The 26,395-nt window shown below is 50.7% G+C and overlaps 3 protein-coding genes across 5 annotated transcripts; 1 reads left to right on the top strand and 2 right to left on the bottom strand.

Annotated features, from left to right (window-relative positions):
* Positions 1–382: 382 nt before the first annotated feature.
* Positions 383–12,699, bottom strand: ENTPD7 (ectonucleoside triphosphate diphosphohydrolase 7). 2 transcript variants are annotated; one of them, XM_053389545.1, is made up of 13 exons: positions 12,166–12,699; positions 11,801–11,902; positions 10,452–10,631; positions 6,232–6,437; positions 5,955–6,105; positions 4,373–4,476; positions 4,030–4,086; positions 3,519–3,667; positions 3,264–3,430; positions 2,660–2,984; positions 2,493–2,578; positions 2,169–2,330; positions 383–1,460 (listed from the first exon to the last, which is right to left on the bottom strand). In XM_053389545.1, the coding sequence occupies exons 2-13, from the start codon at positions 11,806–11,808 to the stop codon at positions 1,232–1,234; spliced, it is 1,824 nt and encodes a 607-aa protein (XP_053245520.1). In that variant the 5' UTR covers positions 11,809–11,902; positions 12,166–12,699; the 3' UTR covers positions 383–1,231. The 2 variants fall into 2 exon arrangements, with proteins under 2 accessions (XP_053245520.1, XP_053245521.1); XM_053389546.1 differs by lacking the exons at positions 11,801–11,902; positions 12,166–12,699 and adding an exon at positions 8,590–8,840 and having other exon boundaries at positions 10,452–10,541.
* Positions 12,700–12,917: 218 nt separating this feature from the next.
* On the top strand, positions 12,918–17,218 carry SLC25A28 (solute carrier family 25 member 28). 2 transcript variants are annotated; one of them, XM_053389549.1, is made up of 4 exons: positions 12,918–13,343; positions 14,239–14,467; positions 15,627–15,683; positions 16,266–17,218. In XM_053389549.1, exons 1-4 carry the CDS (start codon positions 12,933–12,935, stop codon positions 16,781–16,783), a joined length of 1,215 nt encoding a protein of 404 aa, XP_053245524.1. In that variant the 5' UTR covers positions 12,918–12,932; the 3' UTR covers positions 16,784–17,218. The 2 variants fall into 2 exon arrangements, with proteins under 2 accessions (XP_053245524.1, XP_053245525.1); XM_053389550.1 differs by lacking the exon at positions 14,239–14,467 and having other exon boundaries at positions 13,174–13,343.
* A 5,599-nt stretch (positions 17,219–22,817) lies between these two features.
* Positions 22,818–26,286, bottom strand: NKX2-3 (NK2 homeobox 3). Its single transcript, XM_053389552.1, has 2 exons — positions 25,787–26,286; positions 22,818–23,999 (listed from the first exon to the last, which is right to left on the bottom strand). Exons 1-2 carry the CDS (start codon positions 26,124–26,126, stop codon positions 23,377–23,379), a joined length of 963 nt encoding a protein of 320 aa, XP_053245527.1. The 5' UTR covers positions 26,127–26,286; the 3' UTR covers positions 22,818–23,376.
* Positions 26,287–26,395: the final 109 nt, after the last annotated feature.

Genomic DNA, 26,395 nt, shown 5'->3' with positions numbered 1-26,395 from the left:
GTCTTCTGTTAAAGAGATCTGAAATGGGGCCCAGAAGTGCTTGAAATTCAGCCAGGGTAATACTCCAGCCTCCATCCATAGCATCTAATTGGTATTGGGCTAAAATCAAAATTGGTGTGTGTTTCCTGACAAGGAGCACTTCAGTAAACTATCCGGGTGGTGTAAGCAACTAAGCCACTGCAAATTTCCAGACTAGGATTTATGATAGTAACCCTATTGTGTTCAGGACCATACAGCAATAAAGCAAGTTATTTTCCTTAGGCCTACAATTGTAGATTGGTTCTCATTCTTGAGCACAGGTGAGAAATTATGGTTTTTACAGCTAGTAGTAATCTACACCAACCAACAAGCTTCCAGCACAACTAGCATCAAGAAACTCTGCTTACACAGTTCAGCATAATTTATTGCTACAGTAACTGGAGTTCAAGTATGAAAACAAATTCATAATTTAACTTAGCCCATAGTTGATTGAGTTTATGGGCTAGGTGTTGTTAAAACAAGTACCAGGGACAGCGTTCCACAGTTCAAGGTGGTCTTCTGTGAAACTTGGAACTGCTGGAAGCCCCAGTGCCAGGACAACAGCACTGAGACACACTGAATGATGGATAAATGTGGGATTTGAAAGGAGTGTGTGCAAAATGTATTTGTGGGGAGGAGTGTGAAGGAAGGCAGCAAATTATCTGCCTTGGTTTTTTTAAAAGGTTATTTCTTACCCTCAAGGAATCCTGTTTGCACGACTCCTTTTTTGGTCCTATCACAGACATCAACAGAAGTAGCGGGGCGGGGGGGGGGGGAGGCGTGCTTATAGTAAAGCACCAGAAAGAACCACTTTCTTTCCTTTTACGGGAGAGCTGTCCAGTTCTTGGCCACACAATGTCCTTCTCCCCCCTTCCTGAGTAAATCAAGTTTCTTTGGTCACTTTCAGCTATGCTGCCTTTTACCCACTGTCAAGGGTAACAGAGATCAGCTTCCCTTGCCTCACAGCACCTGCAGCGTGATTCTCCTCCAGTGACTGGGGATTTCAGCCACGGAGGAAAATCTAGAGTCCATTAGGGTTGAGTGGCTTGGGTTAGGGGGCAAGTCTGAGCAGACACTGTTTAGGCCCTGGGGTTGGGCTGGAGTCCTGCAGAATTCTGGACTAGCCCGCAAGAGAATCACAGCTTCTGGCCCATTAAAAGCCAATGCCAATAGGGCAGACATGGAGAGAGTTCACTGAGAGGTAGTTCTTTTGTCAGGAGGCTGCCTCCTGTGCTGGCAGCGGCACCACTTCTGCCAGCCACAGCAGGTCCAGCTGTGCCACGTGCAACTGCTTCTGGTGGATGCGGCGCAGACGGAAGAGGTAGAGTCCAATTGCAAGCATCACCACAAGAATGCACACAAAGAAAAGGTAGTGGTTATAAACAAAGGAGAGACGGAGCCAAGGGCTGCGAGGTTGGTGGATGCTCTCCTGGCGGAGATCCCTGAAAAACAAAGAAAAATCAGTCTGAAGTTGAAATGTGAAGCTGCGCTAAGCTTGAATCTCTTACAACTAGCAGACAAAGAGGCATTCCAGGTACTGCAGTAAGTATGATTCCCAAATACCTGGCTTTTCTCAGGCCTATGCCCTACAGACCATTTGTAAATAGATGAGAGGTGTCAAAAACATAGGTTTAGTTTTTTAACATTTAAGACACCATGTTGCCTACTGATAAAGGATCAACTTCCTTTTCACGCAGGCTCTGTGCTTCATTGAGAGTGCATTTGATGTCTCTCCTTTAGGTACCTCTTAAAAACATACCAGGTCTCGGCATGCCTCTGCTTTCTCCTTTTCTGTTTTTTCGGAAAAGCACCGCTGGCAGATCACTTGCTTTCTCAAGTTTAAAAAATGAAACTTCGGACTTTAAACACAGAGTACTGAACTCTTCCATGTTTCAAGCTCAATCCTATGCATGCTTTTGAGAGTAAGGCCTCCTCATGTTGAACTCTGTGAGGCTTACTCCCAAAGTTCACATATTAACACGACTGAACACTCTAATTAGGGCTAGAAAACTGGCATTTTACTCCTAGTCAAGCGCCACGGTCCAGTTCTTTACTGAAGACCTTGTTTGAAAGACTGATTCTGAAGTCACCAAAAGAACTCTACCACTCTTAAGATGAGAAAACATGCAGTGGGCAGCAATTTAGGTTACCTGAGTGGCAGGAAGCGAGTTTTATAGAGAATGGCTCCCAGTGTCCATTGTACCTCACGATCATACACCAACTGGGCTGTGCGCAGACCAGAATAATCCTTGGGGAAATGAAAGCCTTCGTGTAGGACCTGGTGCATCCATGCTGATTTGAAACACTGGTACCTGCAAGCAGAGCATAGAGACTCCATCACAAATACGCTGGGCTGAGGCTCATCAGTTGAGAAGACTGCTGGGGGGCAATCTTACCCCCACCCCTTCACCGTCCATGGAAGAAGAGTTAAGGACCAAGCACATTCTCTGTGAAAGGGAAGAATGGATTCTTACTTGACACGGTGCAGATCTGCATGTGCTGAGTATAGATGGTCTCGGAACCTCTGGGTCAGTAAGGACCAGCTCAGGCTGCAATAATCCTGGAAGGAGGCAAAAGACATGAGTGGGCACAGAAACAACACCCCCTATCCTGGCAAAGTGATCACATATTCTAGAGTCACCTGGGCAGCACGTGTGAATGTGGGCATGTGGTACAGTCCTCCCAGGCGCAGCACATCTTCGGTGCAGTAGTAGAATTCAGAGAACCCATAGAATTCGCTGTTAACAAAGTCAATTGGTGCCTGATAGGTGTTGCGCAGAGACACCGTGGTTCTGTTGTCTCCCGCCAGCAGGAGGTGCACTTGCTTCGCGCACGACTGCCAGTCCCCCTGGCCCTTGATGTGCAGGGTCTGGCCGCCATGCTGCACAACATCCTCCAGTCCCACAGGCAGGCAGGGGTCCAAGACGGGCACCCCAGCATTTGCGCCGAGCTGCTCACCCTGCAACCTGCAACGAGAGCCTAAGCTTCAGGGCTGGGAAAACACAGACATCCCCAGCGGCAAGTTATGATCGGTGAGTTCTTCTGTGCCACCCCGAAACAGGCTAAAGGTATGCATGCGGACCATCAAAAACTTCTCCCATTGATCTCATCACTCAGGGAGCCTGCCTCCTACAAATAAACACACACCCTCTCCCAGGCTGCCACTCCTTGAACTTCTGGGGGCAGTGGAATCCAGAGCTGCCTTTAGCCAGACCTTTTGAAACCTGGCAGCATGAGGACATCACCTGTTGCGGGTGGTGGTCTGATTCAGCAGCAGCTCTTCATAGCGCTGCCGGGCGTAGTTGCCCCCAAAGCCCAGGAAGGTGCTGACGTAGACTCGGTACACGTGCTTCGTGTGTTGCATGTCACAGCCAAGGTTGAAATCAGCAAGCAGGCTCTTGGCAGCTTCCTCCTGTCAGTAGCAGAGGGGAGGGAGAGCGGGAGTAAGAAACAGGGCCCAACCTGGACCATAGCACATATTTCCTTCCCAAGCTACACACCTCCTGCGGGGAAGAGAAGGACGTGGAAGTCGGCACCTCATAGGCGATTTGCAGAGAGGCACCTCCCATGTCCAGGATCCCAACGGTCCTCTTTCGCACCAGGGTTTCTTCCTGGCCAGCCAGGGTCACAGAAATCACTGCATCTTCCTCTACAATCCCAGAGGGAGGGAGAGAAAGAGAAAGAGAGTGTTTCCAAAGCAATGGAAAATGGAGGTGGAAGATGGCACATCCCCATACCCCTTGGGCTGAACACTAGAAATGTCTAGGGTTTGGGGGGCAGAAGTTCGGGAAGAAGTGGGGGTCAGCTCTAGTCTCTCTTGCTCACCTTCACTCCTGCTAAACTGCAGAATGGGAAGGGGCCTTAGGTCAGGTCATGCGGGAAAGCCAATCTCCATTCCTGCTGGGAATCGAGCAAACTGCTGGGGATTCCCTCCCTCAAGAGGGAACTGAGCCAAAAGAGAAAACTTCTACCTACCCATTCAACTCCACTGTCCCTTTCCCGCAGTCTCACCTTCTTCGTGGTCAAATCTTCCCAATACAAAGTTGATGCCTATCCAAGAATAGACTCCTGGGAAATTGGGGGTGGGGAAAAAAAGAGAATCAAGAGCAGTGTTGGGTTCTTTGAAGGTACAGGACTTTGTATGATGCATGAGTAGCACCCTGTGAAGTTTGAGGGGAGGGAACAACCCCAAGGGACAGGCACTGCCAACAGCAAGTTAAGCTGGTGTAACAGCTAGCTAAGCCCCCAGATCCTGTGCAGTGCTGCCTCACTACCTACCTTCCCCCCCTCTCCCTTCACCCTTTGCCAAACTCCCTAAGATGGAATAAGCGAGCCTTTCTGGCCCAACACCTACCTTCTTGCTTCCCAGAGATCACTTCTGCCTGAGATTCTGAGAAGAGGAAATCAAATTCCAAGGGCACATCCCTCACCAGGTCCGCCAGGATGGCCGTCTGCTGCCTGCGAAGATCCACAAGCAGACAAACTGAGCAGCTCCCATTTCTTTGTACTGAAATATAATGAGCCCCCCTCTCCACTGCTCCTTTGCTGAATGGCTTAGATGTCTAAACAGCAGACTCTACCTCATTTCAAAAACCCGTCCTTTTGTCCCCCTGTGCAAGTCACCCTTCTCACTTGGTCTCTTTCTAGCCATGAATCTGCAAACACTCACACAACTTCATAAGCAGGACTTAATTTTTAGCTCCACTTGATGTGGAGATGACCCATTGCTCACTATCAAGTTAGGGAACCCTGTGTGGGAACGTTGTGGATAGTAGGAGAGGATATATTGATTAAATATTATCCTTCCTCATTCACGTTAGTGAGCTAGTCTCCACCCCCATCGTTCAGCCCGGACACTGAGGTCCAGCGCCGAGGGTCTTCTGGCAGTTCCCTCACTGCAAGAAGTGAGGTTACAGGGAACCAGGAAGTGGTGCCCACCCTGTAGAACACCTTGACATCTGAAGGCAGCCCTGTTTAGGGAAGTTTGTAATGTTTGAAGTTTTATTCTGTTTTTAATGTTCTGTTTAATGTTTGACCAAACTGCGGGAGGCAGTGGAAGACAGAAGTGCCTGGCGTGCTCTGGTCCATGGGGTCACGAAGAGTCGGACACGACTAAATGACTAAACAACAACAATGTTCTGTTGAAAGCCACCCAGAGTGGGTGGGGAAACCCAGCCAGATAAGCGGGTAGAAATAAATTATTATTATTATTATTATTATTATTATTATTATTATTATTATTATTACTAGTAGCAGAGCACATTCCCTTGCACATTGCTGAAAGCTAGTTGATGGATTTGTTAGAATCATTTGAATTGAGCGATCCAGTCTGGCTTGTCCAGATTGGATTGTTCCTGGTAAATTTCCCCTTTAGTTCCCTCTTAAAAACAATAATGACATGACAGTCTTCTTTTAAAAGTAATGATAAAGTTTACTTACATTCAGTTCACAGTATTGTCCTGAAGGCAGGCTTTATTTTGTAGTCACAGTTATAGTTGTAGAGAAAAGAAGTCTGAGCTAGGCCTCAGACTTTCTACCTTGTGGCTTCCATCCTCTGTAAGGATGAGCCATGTGCTGCTGGCTAAGAGCCAGCAGAGGAGTCGCAAAAGAGCAGCAAAAGAGGACGATGGCTGTGTGACTGGCCCTTTTATAGGGTCTGCTAAGGTCACACCCATCCACCTGGTCACACACAGGGAGGATGCTCCAGAGCAGGTATGACAAGAAGTCCTCCCTGTTTGGAGCAACATTCCCCTGTGTGTCCACTCTAGGAAACAGGAAATGTTGTATTTGACTGCTACAGTGAAGATACACCCCACACCCTCTCCCTTTCCACTTCAGGATGCAAGTCCACCTGTAGCTCCAAGAGGCCCGGCACTTCCTGCTCCCCAGTCCCAAGCCTACCCTGCTCAGGTCTTGGAAAAATATAGCTCACTCACCAGTCAGGCAGCAGCCTCATTCCTGCAGTACACAAAATGTAGAGGGGAGTCTCCTTGTGTTTGGTACTGGGCACATAGGCAGCAGCAAAGCTGAGCAGCGGCCTGATGTAGTCACTAGCTTTGTCTGGAGTGGCTTCCAGAGTAGAGATCCCTGTACAATGAAAAGGGAATATTCCCTCAGCTGCCATCTCTACAGAACAACTCTGCCCACCTCCAGGTGCTTGCTGCTTGTGAGTTCACAGCCACCAACAAAAACGGCATTTGGAAATATCCAAACCTGGCTTGATCTTCTTGACAACAGGCTGGCCGTTACGGTCTCGCATCTGCCGGATGTCCAGCAGGTCGTGCGGATTCCCATTGTGTGGTGGCCAAAAGTATACAAAGACCCGGGACCCGCTGCTCCCGCAATCAATAACCACCCCGTAATTCAGAGATGGGTTATTTGTGTCCGTTGCCTCCAAGGTATGAAACCGTTCCAGGTACCTGCAAGGGGAATGAGGAAGATTTGGAGTTAAGAGACAGAGACCAGACCAAACAGTCTTCACACCCCTAAAAGAAAAAGAAAAAGGCAGATCCAGCATTCCATAGAATGCCTGCTCTGCTCTTTCAGAGGCTATCTATTATTGCACAACAGCAATAATAGGAATTACAGGAACACAAAATGCCTATATCACTTCTCCATAAATGCTTCAAGCGATGCTGACCCAGCATGTGCATCCAGTCCCTGCGGAGGGTCTCATTACCCCTTCTAGAAACCAGATGAAAGTTATTGGAATCCCCCTAGGCACTGGCTTCAGCTCCCCAAGAACCAGAGAACTGAAGCAGACATCCCAACCCACCCACTTTGTGCCATTTCATCGGTGCAATCAGAAAAAAGGACTGAGAGACCACAGCATGTCCAGCCATTAAGAAGAAAGCTAACCAAATTAGTGGGGTTTGCACATCCATTAGACAGAGAATTCATGCCACCACAGTTCTTATTGATCCTGCTCCCCTTTCTTGTGCTGAAGGAAATTCTGGCTCAGTCAGCACAGCCTCTGCTGCTTCCCTCACCCAGCAGCAACAGTGGTGGAACAAAGCAAGGGTTTGAAGAAGGCCATCCCACGGCCAACTGCCATAGGGCCAAATGTTCCAACATCCTGACTTTTGCAGAAGAGGGCATGGATTCCCTGGGCACTCAGCTAGAGCAGCAGCTCTCACAAATGCCACGTACCACCCCAAGTATTCCAGTTGGATTTCCCCATGGACACAGGAGCCAAGAGATGCACAAATACAATTGCATCTAATCCAAGAGGGAGGAGAAGCCAGACCTATCACAGACAGAAGGTCAGGTCACAAAAGTTGAGGCATAAGCCACTATATCAGTCTTTGTTTACATCTGTTAATCAGCATTCATGGAAGGAGGAAAGGGCAAAGGAAGAGGAGAAGCAGGAAGACCCAAGGCCTGCCATGTGGTAGGACTACCATGGCTGAGGCAGTGCCAGGCCCTCTAAACTGTGTCAGGTGGGACAAGAAGTTGATCAGAGTCTGAGTTCCAGAGGAGCCATTGAATGTCACATTATTTGAGTACAGTAATTGGTAGTCTGTCCCAACAAGAAAATTCTGTTCAGTCCACATCACATCGAAAAAATAAAAGCCATGCAGCTAAATGCATCTTGTAGGATCAGCTCTGCTCTTGAAGGAAGAGGCACAAGCATTGGTCCCAGGTCCAGCAATGAACCTGCTGAAGGTAAGCTGGTGTGCATCTGATGAATGGCTGGGGCAACCCAGCCAGATGAGCAGGGCAGCATTATTATTATTATTATTATTATTATTATTATTATTATCATCATCATCATCATCATCATCATCATCAGGATGGGCTCATCTGGGAATCCTATATATGCCACCTTGAGTTCCACAATGAAAGAAAAGCAGGATATACATTCCATAATTAATAAATATAATTACTGCAGGATGTTATGCAAATAAATGATGGATGTTACTGGATATTCTGCAAACAAAAGCTGCAGCAGAAATGCCCTTTTAAAATAGTTGCTACCTGCCATAAGGGAAGCTGAGAGAATGTATACAATGTGAATGTATAGTTTAGAGGAAATGTGAATTTAAAAGTAATTACCAATCTCTCCTTTGGTCTGAAAATGACTTGTTTAAGGTGGTTGTCAAATGCAAATGGCTGGCTTTTGCCAAAACATTTACCCTACCTTTATCTTAATGGCCCATTTTAAAGTGATAACATCAACAAGTCTAGACTTGTTAATCTTATAAAGAACCCCAGCTGGAGAGACCCTCTTTAGCATATCAAATAAAATTCTGGCTTCAGAGGAAGTACTGTCATTTTCCAGCAGACCATGAGAAGTCTGGTTCAGATGGGGGGGGGGATCCTAACTTAGAATCTTAAAACTATCCCCTCATTTCTTAAGATACATCTGGGGGACAGGCAGTATTGCCTATGGAAAATCGTCAGCTTTCATTCTTGACTTAAATAACTGTTCTTTGTCATCTTACGGACAGAAATGTAAATAGTTACTTCCTAGTTTAGTAATCTTTAATTCTTAGTAATCTGCCAAACATATTTAACACCAATGAAGAACCAGTTAGTAATGTTAAGAAGTTTTGTTGTTGTTGTTTTTACCTTTTGTTTTCTTTATGAGTTGATTGTTGTCTTTTATGCTTTCCTATCTCTCTGGTGTTATATTTATTGACAACTTCCTTTCTTTAGGAACAGCAGACTGGTGTTAATACTTCAAGTCACACATCTAGTCATTTTGAAATTTTACTCATCTTAAGAGGAGTGGGTATAGGGAAAAGTGAGGTGTCTGAAGTGGGAAGCCTCTTCTCCTCATGGCAGTTCCTTGTGCGATTTAGAAGTCTGCTAAATCAGGACTTCACACACAGAGAGAGAAAGAAAGAGAGAGAGAAAGCTCTGAACTTTGTACAGATGATGCTGTGGAGAGGGTTTGGCAGCACAGTTCTCCAGCTTCTCCTCACATGTTTGCTTACATGTGAAGCCTGAAAACCCAAACAGGGACTGTGTAAAAGAAGGTGGGCAAAGCAGTTCAAGCAACTGCTTCTGTGCCAGATACCTCACACTTTCCAATTGCAGAACACCAACTGGCAGCAGAATTGCCAGTCCCTGTGTAAACATACTGAAGAGCATTATATGCGTGGGTTGGGAATCATTTAAGGGCAAAATTTGGGACTTCCCAGCAGTTAAACCTTGGGTTCTTATGTTGACACGCTGACAGTCCTTCGTTCCCAACATTTCACTAAATGAAGAAAGCCAACAGCAGCCCTGTGAAAGCACTGCCCAGCAGGACTAGCACAGCATCTTCCTCCTCCCCCTCCAGCTTAAAAGGGCTTCAGCCTTTGTTGGTGGGAAAATGCCAGCTGAACTCAGTCCATGTGGCTTCTTCCCATCACTCCCATTTTGCTATTGGATGGGAACTGTGAAATATGCCCTGCCATTTCCTCTGCAGCTTTTTCCATCAAGCATCTCCTTTTCTACTGCTATATTTGTGTTACACAAAAAATGCAGAAATATATGCCCAATATTGCAATCTAAGACCAAGATCGTAGAAGAACGGAGGAGAAAGGAGGTGGATAGAAGGACTTTGTGTGCCATAGAAACTGCCACCTTGTTTGGTGCCACTAACTCTCCCCTTCCTCATAGTTTCCCCAGGAAACCAGATTCTACATTATGCGTAGCATGTATAGCAGGGGTGAGAAACCTGTGTCCCCCCCAGGTGGTGTTGGGACTTCCAGCTCCTCTTAGTAACAGTGGCCATTGTCAATGGTCAGGAACAATGAGCCTTGTAGTCCAACAACATCTAGAGCAGGGGTAGCTACCCTTGGTTCTCCATATGTTGATGAACTTCAGTTCCCATCATCCCCAGCTATTGGTCATGTTGGCTAGGCATGATGAGATCTGGGAGTCCAACAACACCCAAAGTACAGAATAATCTTAGCTTTGATTAAAGGGCACACAGTACTTTCTGACCCGGAAGACACCTAATATACACCATACAGTGTAGCACTTTCCTTTAGGGTTGGTTTCATTTCATGCATAAACTAATTTGTCTTGCTGGACAATTGCTTCCTTAAACCCATTTCATTTCCTGCAGCTCTCCTCTATTTTAGAGCAAGAAAAAAATAATTATATCTGGCTTTATCTCACAAAGATGTGCAAAAAAGGTATTTTGTGCTGCTGTACCTTACTTTAGAACATACTGTTTTTCAGAAGTCTGTTGGCTGCCCTAGCTGTCTCAGAGCAGTACTGTGCTGTATTCTTAACTAATATCTCTATGCGTTTTGTAGGGTTCAAAGTGGCCTTTTTGCCTATATGAACAAGCCATTTCAGAAGCAATTAATTTAGAATGCTTTGCTAAAGCTTAGCTAACTTGGAAATGCAAGCAATGGAAGTCGACTGACTCCTTTGAAAGCATCTTTTTGCCTTATCTCAGCATACTTCATGCCACTGCCATCACATTCACCCACCTTTCAGACTGCCAGTCCCGAGAACTAGTCTTCCAATGCCATAGATTCGTGATTCCCACAAATAACAAAATACTGGCTGCAAGTAAGAGGCCCAGCAGGCCCAGCCGCTGACGGAGACAAAGGCTCACTGAAGGCACTGTGAAGTGCCAAGATGCTGGACACAGGCAGGAAAAACTGATCCTGGAAGAGGGGGGAAATCAAATTAAACAGTTGTTAAACATCTAGCAAAGCCTCATCAGTCAGCCACAGGTACTTGCCAACAAAATGATCTTAGAAATCCAAGTGCTAAAGCTTCCAACGTACACAGCCCATGTGAGTACTGAGTGCTACAGTCTTAAAAGGACATTTTAATGGCATTGGCAACCTTGCATCTAAACAAGCCAATTGAGTCAGCTAGCAATAGCTTGCAATTAATCACCAACAATGCAAACCTATGCATGTTCATTCAGAAGTACATCCTACTATATTCATTGGGCTTACTCCCCAGGATTGCAGCCATAATCATTAACACAGATTTGAGGCATGGCACGCATGACATACATTGTACATTTTCAATCTTTCCTAACTTGCAGGTGAATCTCTGCTACTCTGTTCTTCGTTCCCACTTCCCCTTTCCCAACCATTCATTTGGGACTTGAATAATAATGGGGTTAAAGTGCTGGGAAACAATCACATATACTCTGCAGAGACCATGTTCGGGCTGCCCTTCTACCCTGCACTGATTAGCACCAAGCTGTGATCTTTGAACTTAAGTGGCTGCTAGCCAGGTTGGCTGTAACAGCAGAGCTTTTTAAGACATACCAACCTCACAGAGGGAACAAGGGAAGAGGCTGACAGCGTCACTGTAACTAGGGTCAACCAGGGGCAGGGGAGCAGAAGAGAAGGGTAGATAATGCTGTGTGTATCCCAATCTCTGAGCGGCAAAAGAAGATCGCGCCATGAGCACAAATCAAAAGGCAACACCAAAGCTTTCAGGAAGAATCCCTGCAGCAAAGCTGTTCTAAATGCAAAACCCCTGTCCCAAAGCCATGCCAATCAACAAGCAATCTCGAACCCAGATAAGTGCTGGGCTATATCTGGTTTTCAGATCAAGAGATCTTTGTGGGATCCTTCCATTTCTTTGTTGGTCTCCCCCTGCGCTTGTGGGTCAGAGGTCTCGAACTCCAGCCCCTAAGGCTCCCACAGCGCACCTGCTCTTCCAGCGGCATCAAGGTCGCCACAGCCCTGCCTAGCAGCAGGGAAGCGACCCACGCCCACGGGGTACGACGACGAGGAGGAGGAAGCCGGCAAAGCCGGAAAGGAGACCGTGTGAGTAATCCGGAGGGGAACCCGCGATCCCATCGCCTCACCTGGCCATGTGCTCGCCCCGCAGTCTGTCAGCTTCCAGTGCGGGTCCCGGGAGGAAGTAGCATCTCTTTCGGCTCCTCCAAGTTGCGGGATGATCCTGGACCCTGAAAAAGAAAGGAAGAGACAGAGTGGTTAAACCAGGGACCAGCGCCGATCACCTTCCCGCCTCTACCCCCTGAAAGGGCCACAAAATCGGTCCGTTAATTAATGGTCCGCATTTCATCCCATGCTGAGAGCAGCTTCACAGAGAGAGAGAAAGAGACGCCCCTCTCGCCGCGGAGGAGGCTCCTCCGCCCGGCGGTGCCGCGGTTCCCCTTCCACACAGGCAGCGCTCTTTTCCTCCCGCTTCCCCGGGGAGCCGACTTACCGCTTCCTTCGCCCCGCGCTCGCTGTCCAGCGCCACGACTTCGTCGGCCCTTTGCTCCAGCCACGTCCCCAGGGCGACCGGGCTGGGCGGCAGCCAATGGCAGAGCCCGGGTAAGATTGACGCAACGGAACCGAGTCGGCCTGGGCTCCGCCTCCCGCGGCGGGCAGCCAACCAGCTGCGCTTTCCGAAGGGCACGCCGCGCTTTCCCGGACGGGACCCGATACTCTCCTCAAGTGTCATTCAGTAATTTCCAACACGTCACAAGCTCTGGGCCAACCCGGCGAGGGTCATTCGGGCGGGTTTTCGTTACGTCATGCGTATATTGCCCAATTCGTAGGCCCAAGGGTGGCTTCTCAACGTACACCTTTTTTTGTGGGCCTCGTCTTCGCCGGAACGCGCAGGCGCCCTGTTGCCCATTCGCAGCTCCCAGTCAACCCTCACACTGCATGTTTGATCCACCAATGTACAGGCATATTCTTCCCACGGCAACGTCATCACTGAAAGCAAGCCAACCAACATCCACAAACAAACCCCACGCACCATAGAAAACTGCGCAGCCTTATTACAAGCCTGTCACTTTGAACGGCAGGCATCGTAGCCAATACTTTTCTCCTTTTCCTCGCGTATCTCGAATAAAGCGGAAAAGTAACCAATCGGGTGAGGAACGAACGAAAGGTCAAAGAGGTATTGCCCAATATCCTCTCTGGATAGGCGGGAGACAGGACGGACGTTAGCCAATGGAAGCGAGCGTGAGTCGCAGCCTACCAATGGACATTGGCTCGGGGCGGCGCGAAAACCGTCCGCGGCCAATGAGTGACAACCATGGGCGGGGCGGACAGAGCGGGAGCCGCAGGACCGAGTGTGCAGCCCGCAACGGACTCGACGGCGGTGCCATGGAGCTCGGGGCGGGCGGCGCGGCTGGGCCCGGGCAGCGCGGTGGGGCAGAGCCGGGCCGCCAGCTCCTCCTGCTGCTGGGCGGGGGCGACGGTGGAGGGGCGGGTTGGGCGTGGCCCGCGGGGGGTGGCGGGGCGGGAGGGACTGGCACGGACACGGAGGCCGGCCCGGAGCCGGACTACGAGGCCCTCCCGCGGGGCTCCGCCGCCTCCACCCACATGCTCGCAGGGGCTGTGGCGGGGGTGCTGGAGCACAGCCTCATGTACCCGGTGGACTGTGTCAAGGTGAGCACGGGCGCCGAGCTGCTCTCGCGCCTCCGGGAGCAGGGCGGGTGCTGGCGGGAGTCGGGGGGGCGGGGAGCTGAGACGAGACGCGGGAGTCCCTGGGCAGGACCGGAGAGCGGTTAACCGGCACACGATCTTCATTGGTGTTGCACTTTAATCTGCCGTCACGGGACGGTCCGACTCGATCCGAATTTAGCAAAAAGGGGGAAAAACCAAAGTTGACAGAAAGGCGAAGGAGGTGTCCCCCGATGAATGCGATGGAGCTAACGACTTCGGGGAGGGATGGATCAAACACGTTCTCGGCTCTTTTGCTGGCTAATGGCAGAAGTGCCAACGAACGATCACTTGACAGGAGAGTTATGTGTTGCCGCCACTAGTTGACAAGAAGCAAGATCGGTTTCCTTGATCACGTTTCAGGCCTTAGATAGATAGATAAAACTTTATACGGCTATAAGCCCACAAGGTAAAACCAATCAATAAATAAAATAGCATTTTACGTTCTAAAATATCAACTAAAATATTTCAACGCATAATCTCCTTCAGGTTACATACAATCTCTAGATGTACCATATTGTGGGTTTCAGGCCTTTACTTTTGCCGCCAAAGCGACCGACCTGGTGCCAGAAATATTTGGTCTCAGTCATGGGGTTGGGAGAAAGGGGTAAGTTGCGGGGGGGTGTACACACGGTTGAGTCCTGGCAGACGCGAAGGCCCCCTGGTGATCTGCAGACACCTGCAAAGGTCGCCTGCGAGCACTCATTTGTGTGCAGCCATCAAATGCAGCTGAATGGCTCTGAAAGGAAGGAGTGTCCTGGGTTGGGAGAGCTGGGTGTGGAGCGCTTACTAGGCTAAGTCCCTTGGCATATCTAACCTGTTCCCCTCCCTGCGCTGGCAGACAAGGATGCAGAGCCTGCAACCGGAACCTGCTGCTCGCTACCGGAATGTGCTGGAGGCCCTGTGGCGGATCATGCGGACTGAAGGGATCTGGCGACCCATGCGTGGATTGAACATCACAGCCACAGGGGCAGGCCCTGCTCATGCCTTGTATTTCGCCTGCTACGAAAAGTTGAAAAAGACACTTACCGACATTATCCATGCTGGGGGCAATAGTCACGTGGCCAACGGTATTGTCCCTTCTTGCGTCCTTGCCCCACCCTGAGGGTCCCTATGTTCTCAGCTAGGACTGTTAGTGAAATGAAGAACTGGATGCCTGGTTCTTTCTTCTTGTTGTTGTTGTTTAGTCGTGTCCGTGACCCCATGGACCAGAGCATGCCAGGCACTCCTGTCTTCTTTCTTACTGCTGTTATATTGCTAACTTCTGAATCCTATTTACTATTGACATTCTTCCCTGATGCTGTGTTTTGCTTCACTCCAAGCATTATCTAACCATGATAATTAGGAATGTAGGATTTGCCATTGACTTTTGAAAGGAATTTGTGAATGAGAAGGGATTGTGGGAATATGGGGCGGATAGCTGCAGTTTCCACCAGAACAGACAAACTTTTTGTATTGTGAAGATAGTTTGAAATATGATAGAAGAATGGGTGTGTTGCTGTTTGTATTTCATTTTGATTTTATATAGTGCTCTTCCTTTGAAGCAGCTGTCCCAGATATGTTAATGTTTGTATCTGCTCTTACATTTGTCCTTTTAGCATCCTCATTTTTGAGTGGGGAGAACCCCAAGCTTGCTGTAATGTGTTGTAGAGTCTGGTCTGCTTACATTTACTTTTTCACACTAGCATGCTTCTGATGCTCCTTCATCTCTGATAGTCTGGACAGATAATAGGAAGACCCAATTAGCTGGAGATCCTAGAATTTTGGAAGTAACTTGCCTGACTCTGAAGCTTGTTGGATGTGTTAGCAGGACGGCGGCAGAATCCTAAATAGCTGCAAGATGGTCTTGGCTCTTCTCTGCTCTAGGAATTAAAGATGATAGATAATTTACAGTGCAATCCTAACCATGTTTACTCAGAAGTAAGTTCTATTTAATTTAGTGGACTTACTCCCAGGTAAGTGGAGTTAGGATTGCAGTCTTAGTCTTCTGATCCCCCCCCATCCTTCCAATGTGGGTTGAGATTAATATGATAAATATTGCCTGCACTGGAGCCTTGAATATTTCTGATATTCCCTTTCTGAAAACTGATGCTAATTTCTCAATGAACTTTCATTCTCTCTTGGGGAGGGGGGGCCCTATTTGCTCGCATACACTCCTCCGGTGACACATTCTGAGAGCTCCTTAGGTCTTCTTCCCACTTTTCACATGTAATAGTCCTTGTTTTGCAGGCGCAGCAGGCTGTGTGGCAACATTGCTTCATGATGCAGCCATGAACCCAGCAGAAGGTAATGTTGCTTCCCAGCAGTCCTGCAACTTTCATGCAGCTTGTGCTGCTCCCTTCTTGTCACCAGGGGGTGCTTTCATGTTGCTTGTGATACTGTTCAGACATGTAGCCTTACCTGCTACAAGGGTTCTTTGGATGCAGAGGGTGGGTGGTGGACAAGACTTTGGCTGAAGCAAAGAAGGTATTTGTGTGTCTGCCCTTGCTCTTGGTGTTGAAAAATGATATAAAAACAATATTGCAACTTGTCTTTCATATTTTTGTTCCCTACATTGTGTAGGCAAAATCAGATCACATTTCAGTAACCCCCGTTTTTTACTTGGTGTCTCACAATTCCAGAATTGGGGCATTACTGTTTTTTCATGAGTTGTGGAGTTCTGCAGGATTTGCTGGGTGGGTAGATAGATCACACTGAGGCAAGTTTGAGGAATGCAGGGGCCCCTGAATCTATTAAAGTGTTTACATAGAATGCAGACTGTTCAGATCACTGCACTTACTTACTTACTTACTTATTTATTTTTTCTTTGCTCCTCCCTGCCCTTCTCTCATCTCCATGGCTGGGCTGCTGCTGTCATCTTGTGATCAGTGGTAAAGCAGAGAATGCAGATGTACAACTCTCCATACCAGCGAGCAACAGACTGTGTACGTGCTGTATGGTGCAATGAAGGGGCAGGAGCTTTCTACCGAAGCTACACCACTCAGCTGACTATGAACATCCCCTTCCAGGCCATCCACTTCATGGCATATGAATCTTTGCAGGAACACCTCAATCCTCACAGACAGTACAACCCTAGTTCCCATATGGTGGCAGGGGCCTGTGCAGGGGCCATTGCTGCTGCTGCCACCACCCCATTGGACGTTTGCAAGACACTGCTGAATACCCAGGAGGCCCTGGCACTGAATACCAACATCAGTGGGCACATTACAGGCATGGCTCATGCATTCAGGACGGTGTACCGCGTGGGTGGGCTGACTGCCTATTTTCGAGGGGTACAAGCACGTGTCATTTACCAGATGCCCTCCACAGCCATTGCCTGGTCTGTGTATGAGTTCTTCAAATACATCCTTACCAAGCGAAAGGAGGAGCGATTGGCCGGGAAGTGAAATGTGACTCCACCCGCTGGATTGGCTGGTGCCAGACTCAGATGACAAGCAAGCCTTTGGAATAACGATGCCGCCTCTTGCCTGCTGCTGCATTTTGCACAGCCCATCATCCTTCTCCCAAATGGATAGTATACAATGAGCAGCAGCTTGGCCTGCCCTTTTCTAGCCTGTCACCTAACAAGCATCTCCCTTGCCCCAAAAGTTGTATCCCTTAAAAGAGGTGGAGACTACCATGAGCTACCGTGAGCACACTGGAACTTGGGGTGATGACCTGCATACCCTGAATGGGTTGCTGTTACGACAACGTGGTGATGGAGGCAGGGGAAGTGTTAGCTGAGCTGTTGTCTAGTAGCACACACACAAACCTCATGCTCTCTGGGAAGGCTTTGATTGTTGTGGCCCTTGGCACCTCCAATAAAGTCTGCTTTATCGTCACAGCCCTTGTTTGCTCTTATTCTCCTTACCTCTTGCTCTCTTTTTAGCAGCTCTATAGGGCTTTGTTACAGGTAAGTTGGCCCAGCCTATAGCAGGATGGTCTAAATTGTTTCCTCTTGTGGTAGGTGGGAGAGTAGAAGTGAGATTAGTATCATATAATGACACATCTTGTATGACTAATATTGATCCATGAAGAACCAGCTTTCTATTGTCATTAAACAGTATTTGGAGAGTATTTATGTTCCTACAGGACACCAGCAACAGGCAACTGACAGCTTTAGGTATTCTTGTTCCTCCCATTTATATTTCAGCAGTATTCTTACCTACCAACATAGCTCAAACACACATTCTTATAGTAGCAGGGGAAAAGATGCAGTGTCTGCCTCAGTCGGGTGTTCTTTCAACTGGCTTGCAGTGTCCTCCAGTAATATATATACTGTGATGGAAAAGACACAGGTGCATGTGTGCACATATGTAAAAAAAATAGTTCTTGTTCCTATTATCCTCTATCACACCAGACAGAGTAGCAATGTGAAAGAGTAGAGTCAGGCTGTAGTTTGAGAACAGGCAGACAGGTGATATTGGGGAATACCATTTATCCATCTGCAGTTATAAAGCATGCATTCTCTGTTTGCCTTGTCCTATGATGCCGGCCCCTCCATGTTGCAGGAACTCCAAAAGTACGGCACTTAGGTTCCAGGTAACTTTTAACTTTGAATGGGCAACAAAGATGACTGTGTTAATGGGCTTCATCTTACTTCTTAGGGGGGAAGTGTGGCAATCTTTCCTCCTACTCTTGATCCCAAGATTTGGAATGTGTCATTTAGGAAGAGGAAGAATACACAAATGAGGCAAATATAAACCTCTGACTGAGCCAGTGTCTTACTGAAAAGCCTGTCTGCTTCCTACGTGTGCCTTTTGCCTTTTGCAGCAAGGAAAGTGAAACCTCAAAACAATACATCTGTCTTCATTGGCTTATGATGGATGTAGCCAAATTTTAGATTTCCTAATGCATACTTTCTGTTGCATTAGGGTTATGTGAGTGATGGAGAGATAACTGATGTTTTAGAGCTTTGAAGTTGAACCAAAAGGGCAAATAGATCTTATGTTCAAAATGCCTGTTCATACATGGTTTTGCTAGCTGTGCTTCTTGCTGACATGACCTGTCTTGGAAGTGTAGACTTTGACAGGAAATTCTTGTCTTCCTGGGAAAGAAAAGTTGACAAGAAGGCTCACCTGTTGCATCAATGCAGAGAAGAGCCTGGTGCACCCTGACTGGCATTTCCCCTCAATCTTTGAGGTGGTGTAAACATTAATTTTGAGAAAATTTTCTCTGTGGCCCAGTTCACATGTAATTCAAACCATGAATAAACAAGGATGCATAAGCATGCAGGTACAGGTGGGAAATCCTGCTGCCACACTCCTGAAACTAAGCCATGGTTTGGCTTAGTGTTCTATCCAAGCCTGGCCTTGTGGCTTGTCTTCTGCAAGAAAACCACAATTGGTAAGCCAAGAACAACCCCTAGTTGCAGTTTGTGCATTGTCAGGAGCAAGAGAAACTATGAACCTCAGTATGGACATAATGCTAAGTCAAGCCATGGCTTAGATCTGGGTAGCAGGGCAACAGGAAAAACAGAGTACCTGCACACTAGTGGAATTCCTGGCATATGGCTTTTGCTAATTCTTTCAGGAAAACTATGGACGTGGCTTGGAACTTGTACATAACTTCCAAGTCCCTCTTCCTGCAGTAGTGACTTAACAGAGGCACCAACTCCCCCCCCCCCCCAGTTAATGGCCATTGCCATTCAAATGGTGTGTGTGCATGTCATGTGATCGATTATGAGGGTATTTTATTCAAGTTGGCACCCCTTGACAGAAATTTGGTTGGCAATGGGAGTCTCCCCGTCCCCTCTTTCCCTGGGACTAAGGTAAATGGTGGGGAGGACTTTACCTGCTTAATTACTGACAGGCTGCTGCAAAAGACAGAAGAGCAGTGCCAGTTAAAAGCTCCAGGTTTAGTCCTCAACATCTTTAGATAGGATTGAGGATGTCCCCTGTCCAAAACTCCAGAGAGCAGCTGCAAGTCAGAGCAGTTAAAGACAGACAACATCTGGAGTGCAAAGCCGGGTATGATGTGTTCTGAGGACAAGACAGCTAGGCCCAGAGGGCTACATTTGCCCCCTGAGCCTGAGGTTCCCTACCCTGCCTTAAAGCAAGAGAATCAACTAGGCAGAAGAAATGAGCTGAATAGGATCTGTTATCTGGATCATATTCGATTATAATTAGTGCAGCCTTATTTCCCTTCCATTCTATTCCAGGTTTATGTATTATTAATAAATACAGTAGTAAACTTTTGTCTCACTTTCTGATTTCCTTCAACACCTCTTCTGGTCCTTTCCCTTCAGGGAGAAACCTTCCTTCCCTCTGTCCCCTTCCTCCTTAAAATTTTATGTCTCCACACCAGGCTATGTTGGCTTGAGGCTGATGGGAGTTGGAAGTCATGTCCAACAACGTAAACCTTAACCTGATCTTTTATTCCACTTCCTTCCCTCCCACCCCCCTTTTTATGAAGATTACCCGCTCTGGGATCCCACAGCTAATTCTCCCCTGGTCTCCTCGCTGGCCCAAATAGGACTAATTTAGCCAGCTAGCCCTGGTGATCATCTAATGTTTATTGGATGGATTTCCCCCTAAATTGATTTTGAACTCTGAATTTACTGTTATTCACGTTTTGTACAGTATTTTATGCTGTTGCATCACTTAAGTGTTTTAAATTTTGTTGTTAGCCGCCCTGAGCCCGGTTTTCTGAACCGGGAAGGGCGGGGTATAAATAAAAATTTATTTATTTATTTAACAACATCTTTAAGGGGTAGAATCATAGAATCATAGCGTTGGAAGGGATCCCGAGTGTCATCTAGTCCAACACCCTGCAATGCAAGAATCTCACCCACATCTGTTCCTGGGTTGGCTGGAACCACCAACTTCTGGTTAATAGCCAGATGTACTGATCAATTGCATCAAAGAGGTTTAAAATCTGGTCAAAGGGATGTGTGTGATTTGCCAACTGCCTCACAGCACACTCAGACTGCGATTCAGGCTTATGGGAGTGGCAACTGCCTCTTTTTCCATCACCCCAACTTCCTCAGGATCGCCAAGACCTAAAGAAAGGAGGCAAAGCGACTCCTATAGTGATCCCACCACCAACTGAGTGATAAACAGATCCCCTAAAAGTTTTACCTCTGGTGGGCAGCAAATGCAATCTCCCATTGGACTTTTTATCTCAGGATCCCTTCCAACTCTGTGATTATATGGCTCCCCCCGCCCCGCCCAGCCCCCTCATTCCTTCGATTAATATTGTGGGCAGCATTAAGCAAACTGCTGGTACGGTATCCGGGAGGTCTATTTGGGTGCGCCCCCTCGTGGTTTCTTCCTTGTTCACCAAAATTACTGTACTTTTTTCATTCTGTCTCCCATGCCAACTAATTCAGCGGCGGGCGGCTGGTGGTGCCCATCTGCAACAGGCAGGGAAGAAAGCAGGAAGCCCAGACAGTAGACAGAACAAAAAAACCTGTAGTTTTGTTCTCATCAGGCAGTGCTACGCTCTGGACTGGTTGCAAGTGTGGAGGCAGCGCCCCATTGACCCTTAATGGAGCCGCCTCCTCTGGCTAAGCTGACACCTTCGGCGCTAGGCTCTTGTTCCAGACCATTTTAACCTCCAAGGGCTCACCTCCGGCGGCTGCCGTTCGTCCGCGGACGGGGCTCCAATCCGCAGGGTCTCTTGCGGGGCAAGCCGCCCCAGCTCGCGCAGGTTCGAAGCAGCTCCCCTTTGCGCAGCAGTTGCGTCCGGATTTTCAAAGCAGTAAGAAATCTCTTCGCGGCCATTCATGTGCATAGGAGCCAACTCCTAGGGGCCGAGGGGGTCTTCGCCCCCCCCATAAAATATTTGAGGAGGCTCCCTCCCCCAATGAATGGGTATTGTCATTCATATGTGTGCGTGCACCACATCATGTGATCGGTTATGCGGGGCGGGGCTTACTCCCCCCATACTTTATTCAATTTGGCACCCCTGTTCACGTGGGAAAAGACAACCCTGCTTTGAAGCAAGGAATGGGCGGACACACACGCCCCACGTGCCTTGCCCGCCCCAGTGAGCAGGGTCCCCAGCACAGGCAGACCGAGAGGGGAGGTCCTCGGCCGGTGCCTTTGGCGAAGGCTACCCCATCTATCCCGCAGCAAGGGAGGTAAAGATGACTCGAGGGCATCCCCGAGGGGCGGGGCAAAGCACAACTGACGGCGAGGCATCTTTCAAGCATGTGCAGAGTACCTTTTCCCAACCACTAAGTAACCCAGGCACATTTCTTCGCGTCAGGCCTGAGTCACACAGCAGCGCTTTTCCTTTACTGGGGGGGGATATGCACTCTCTGTCTGCTTCTGCCCCGCTTCCCCACTTTCCTCGACCCCGACTCAGGGCGGGGGCGGATCCGACATTGAACTGCGCCTCCTAATCCCCCGCTCGCCCCCCGGGATAAAAAAGGGGAACAAAACCGCAGCTCCCCCGCCCTCCCGGGCGCAGCGGGGGAGGCAGCGCGGGCCGTCAATCTCGCCCTTTGTCCGGGGCCCCCCTCGGCCCGCCTTTTGTCCCCCAATCCAATAAGCGCCGCTTCTCGGCCTCTTCCAGGCACTTCCTTTCAGAGCCGGCCCGGCCGCCACAATGGGCCTCTCCGCGCCGCGCGCGGCCCCATTCAGCCCCTTGGCACCCTCTCCTCGCCCGGGACAAGGGGATTACAGCGGCCGGCTGGCCACCTATTAAAGGCCCGAGGGAAGGAGGCACCTCCGGCCGCGGGCAGGTACCCGGCCGCGCAGCCCGTCGCCTCGGGCATCCAAAGGATAGGAGAGCCGAGGCCACGGAGGCGCCTGAGGCCGGGAGGCGGAGGGGGGACATTGGGCGGCCCTTCCAACGCCCGTCGACGGGCTGACGGGCCTACCTTCTCCCTTCAGGAACCGGGAGCCTGCGGGCTACGGAGGTTGCAGGACTCCAACTCCCATCGTGCTCGGAGTTGATGGGAGTTGTAGTCCAGCCGCGTCTGGAGAGCCGCACGCTCCGCAGCCCTCGCGCTACTTGAAAGCAGCTCAGTGTCCTGACAGGGCGGGTTTCCTTTGGGCTTGCCTGCCCTCCGGAGGAACTGACTCCGGATTAAGCTAGTCCGGATTACACCCCCCACTTTTCGAGCCTCCAGGTTGGTGGAGGCGGCATGAATTTACCTCGGCTGGTGGGTTAGGATGAATAACTGTCCCACAGTTAGAAGCTGCATGGATCTGAGGTGGACCGCAGGGGGAAACGGGTGCAGTCGAAGGAAGAGAGGAGGAAGGAGGGAGAAGCTTCATAGACAACCGTCTATGATGGCAAAACGGCTCTGTGGCTTCGACTTTTCCTGCAACACTTGCGCATTTTAGGTGCGCAGCCTGGTTTGTTTAGAACCTGCGCAACAGGAGAGGAGCTCTACCTGGAAGGGACGCTTATGCCAGAGGAGGAACCCAGAACTCGCACGCTCGCTCGACTGTCTTTCCCGCCCCGCCAGCGCAAAGCCTGCGATGGATATTGCACCTGGTTTATTGGATCCTTTAACTTCCTTGCAGCGGTGGCTACATCGATACACTTTTAAGATACAACAACAACAACAACAAAAAGGGGTGGCTCGCGGCGGCCTCCACCCCGGCTTTGGACAAGCGAAGCTGCTTTCTGGCAGAGCCTGGCCTCACCCGGTTCCCGTCCCTGCTCGGCCTTGGCGCGGAGTCTCCAGCCGCGCCCCTTTCCCCCGGAGAGCTTTGGCTGCGGGCAGCTCCGCCGGGAGTGAGGGAAGAGAGTCTAAATGGGAAGAGTGTCCAGCAGAGCCAGTGCCGCCGCGTGGCGATCGAGGCCGTTTAGCACCGTGGACTGCATCACGGCTGGCTGTCGGCTGGCAAGGTGCTGAGGGTGGAGGATGGAGCCGCGCCCTGTGCTAGCGCGGCGCACCTTCCTGCGTGGTCGGGTCTCCCCGTCGGGAGGAAGCGCCGCTTCTCCGGCTGCCCGCCTGCCTCGCCGGGCCCCAGCCAGCGACCGGGGACTGGGCTCGTGGCTCTGAACCGCGCTCGCTGCTCGATCTCTCCGTCGGCCGGGGCTACCAAGCTCGGATGCCCTGACTACAGGAAGGCCCCGCGGGACCCTGGTGCAGGGGCTGCGCGCCGCCCGCGAAGCCGCCCATGTTCATGTAGGGCCCCGCAGGCGGCGGCACCGACGGGCCCCCGCTGTTGGCCGCCGGGTAGCTGCAGCCGTAGCCGGCCCCGTAAGCAGCCGCGGGGGAACCGCCGTAGGCGTAGTTGGGGAAGCCATTATAAGGGTAGGCGGCGGCGGCGGCGGCGTTGTAGGGCGCGCTGTAGGCCTGCGAGCCGCCCAGACAGGGCTTGCCGTCCCTCACCAGCACGGGCACGGCCACCCTGCGCGGCGGAGGCGGAGGCTGCTGCGACGGCGGAGGCATCCCCGCCGTCGGGCCGCCCAGGTCCAGGGCCTTGTCCTGCCGCTGCCGCTTGCACTTGTAGCGTCGGTTCTGGAACCAGATCTTCACCTGCGTGGACGTGAGCTTGAGGCTGCTGGCCAGCAACTCGCGCTCGGGGGCCGACAGGTAGCGCTGCTGCTGGAAGCGCCGCTCCAGCTCGAAGACCTGCGCTTGCGAGAAGAGCACCCGAGGCTTCCTCCGGCCGCGCGCCTTGGGCCGCTCCGACGACTCCTCCGTGGGCTCCTTCCCTGCAGAAGACGGGGAACAACAGAGAGAAGCTCCAGTCAAGAACCGGGGAGCTGCGGGCTGCGGGACCGGTACAACACATTGACACCCCCCACCCCTTATGACCTTGCAGAAACTTCTCATTTACGCATTTCTCAAGACAGATGAATACATTATTTAAAGGGAGAGGAGAGAACACGCTGCGCGGGCACCTGGAAGGGCCGACATCTGTTTTCGTTTTTAATACACCGAATGCTAGGTCACAACATAATTCCGTCGGTGTCTTACAGGGCACTCCTAGGCAGGTTAACCCAGAGGTGTCCCGCTCTGTTCAATGGGGCTTACGCCCAGGTTAAGGTTAAGGCTGCGTATCACTGCAGCCTTAAAGGCCATAAAGACACAGCTGCAACAACCCCAAAACTATTCTTCCGCAAAATAAGCCTGCAGCAGAAAAGCGCGCCTGTAATTCTAAAGGCGGAGCAAATTAGAAACACGGTTTGCAAAGTATTTTTAATAGTAATAGTATTAATATTCTTATATAGAAAGTTGAGTCTTCCGCAACGGAATATGGCCGCTGCTTCCCGGCCTTGCAAACGAAGGAGCCAGCGCCGCCTGGCATTCTGCAGGAGCTCAGCCAACTCGAGAAAAACTTGAGGGAGCGAAGTGTGTGTGTTTTCCCCCTGTGTTACCAGGACTGCTTACGGCAGCCGGAAGGAAGCAAGGACTTGGGAAATGGATTTATGCCCGCTTAGGAAGCAGACGGCAGTCTTTATGTCCCCCAAGATCCCGCAGTGCGAACATGATCTCCTCCCTTCCAGGGAGGGAGGGAGGCCAAGCAAGGCCCGTTACTGACTGACACAGCGCAAGCAAGAGCTTTGCTTGCCGCGCCTCGGACAAAACCTTGGCGCAAAGGACCCTCAACTAGATCCCCTCGCGCTTTGACCGTCCCTCGACCCACTCCGCTCCACCTCACCCCGGGTGCTTTCCTAGAGGGGGCTTGGAGCCAGCGGCACCATCATTCCACCAAGGCGGCTCTCCTTGCCGCCAGACCACCAAGGCTGCGAGGCTGGGCCTCGGAGCGTTTCGCTGCCTCTGTTTTGGGATGTGGATGGCTCGGCGTGGCCAAACGCCTCGTCCCCTTTCTGCCTAAGTCTCCAGCTGAACCGAGGGCGCTTTCTTGTAAGCCAGGTCCACAGGATCTGCTCTCAAGTAAGGGGCATTGGGATGCACTCCGAGGCAAACTTGCATTGGGGAAGCGGGACTAACTGAGCTCTCACATCCGAGTCGAACAGGGCTGCAGTGTGACCACCCAATCCGGTGCATTTTACCTAACGGCAAGTCCCGTTGTGTTCAGGGAGGCTCACGCTCAGAGACCCGTATAGCGGACAGCAGCCTAAGCACGTTTACTCGGAAGTAAGTCCTTCAAAGTTCCAAGGGACTTTTTCTCTTACTCTTTGTGAGTTGGAGCCACAAATATTTTGCAGCGGAGGGAAGAGGCGTCCGCCTAAGCGACTTGGATTTTGAGGTGCCCAAGCACTTCTGAGCAGCGCTGAACTGTGCCGACGTGCTCCTGGAGACGCGGGTGTCGCGTGTCCCACTTTCAGCATCCCATCTGGCTGGAGAAACGGTGATTCCAAGCCACGCACGCGTAACCACTATGCGATCCAGAAGGGGAATTAGTTATCCTGACAATGTGAAAGGTTGGGAATCGCTCCGCGTTCCGAAAGGGACTTGGGCGCCCGCCTGGCCCTACGATTCCCCAATAAAGCCTCCCTCTTGGGATCCTGATCCCGCTCTCGCTGGTACTCACCGGCTCCGGAATCCAGCGCCGGTTCTCCCTCTCCCGCCAGCGCCTTGGGCTCGCAGGTGCCCCGCAGCACCGCCTGCACGTAGCTCCCCGGAGAAAGCCCCCCATCCGCGGCGCTCTTCCCCGTCGCCGCCATGGAGCTGAGGAAGGGCAGCTTCTCGTCGTCTTCGTCGTCGTCCTCCCCGTCGGAGAAGCTGCGGCACCCCAGCAGGCAGGAGGCGGCGGCGGCGGCGGCGGCGGCGGGGAAGGGCGGCTCGAGGGAGCCCCCGAGACTCTGCTGCTCCAGTTTCAGTATATCCTTGACCGAGAAGGGGGTGGAGGTGGCGGGGCTGGGGAGCATCATTGGGAGGGGGAACGGGTGCGTGGGAAAGAGGGGAGCGAGCCGGCTAGGGTGCAGGAGCGCCGCGCCCTGCCAGCCAAGCCCGGCTAAGGGGCGTCCATGCGAAGGGAAGGCTGCCGCTCCGCCTTTGCAGTCGCAGCCTCTGCGCCGACCAGCTGCAGCCTCTGGACTCGGAGCCGCCTCTGCGGCCAGGGCGGGCGCGTCACGGTGAGGAGGGGCCGGGCTGGGGCGCGGGTTGCGCCCCCATTGGAAGGCGGGGGAGCCTAGAGCCG

Source organism: Podarcis raffonei, chromosome 5, assembly GCF_027172205.1.
Source record: "Podarcis raffonei isolate rPodRaf1 chromosome 5, rPodRaf1.pri, whole genome shotgun sequence".
Taxonomy (NCBI): domain Eukaryota; kingdom Metazoa; phylum Chordata; class Lepidosauria; order Squamata; family Lacertidae; genus Podarcis; species Podarcis raffonei.
The sequence above is the reverse complement of the archived record's forward strand: the minus strand, read 5'-3'. Positions and strand labels throughout refer to the sequence as shown.

Excerpts from the sequence above, each read along its gene's own strand:
- ENTPD7 (XM_053389545.1), bottom strand. Across the intron at positions 4,087-4,372 it reads GATCTCTGGGAAGCAAGAAG|GAGTCTATTCTTGGATAGGC; the intron begins GTAGGTGTTGGG and ends CCAATTTCCCAG. Across the intron at positions 2,579-2,659 it reads CATTCACACGTGCTGCCCAG|GATTATTGCAGCCTGAGCTG; the intron begins GTGACTCTAGAA and ends GCCTCCTTCCAG.
- SLC25A28 (XM_053389549.1), top strand. The coding sequence starts at position 12,933 with ATGGACATTGGCTCGGGGCGGCGCGAAAACCGTCCGCGGCCAATGAGT. Across the intron at positions 14,468-15,626 it reads CAATAGTCACGTGGCCAACG|GCGCAGCAGGCTGTGTGGCA; the intron begins GTATTGTCCCTT and ends CTTGTTTTGCAG. Across the intron at positions 15,684-16,265 it reads AGCCATGAACCCAGCAGAAG|TGGTAAAGCAGAGAATGCAG; the intron begins GTAATGTTGCTT and ends TCTTGTGATCAG.
- NKX2-3 (XM_053389552.1), bottom strand. The coding sequence starts at position 26,126 with ATGATGCTCCCCAGCCCCGCCACCTCCACCCCCTTCTCGGTCAAGGAT. Across the intron at positions 24,000-25,786 it reads GGCGCTGGATTCCGGAGCCG|GGAAGGAGCCCACGGAGGAG; the intron begins GTGAGTACCAGC and ends CGTCTTCTGCAG.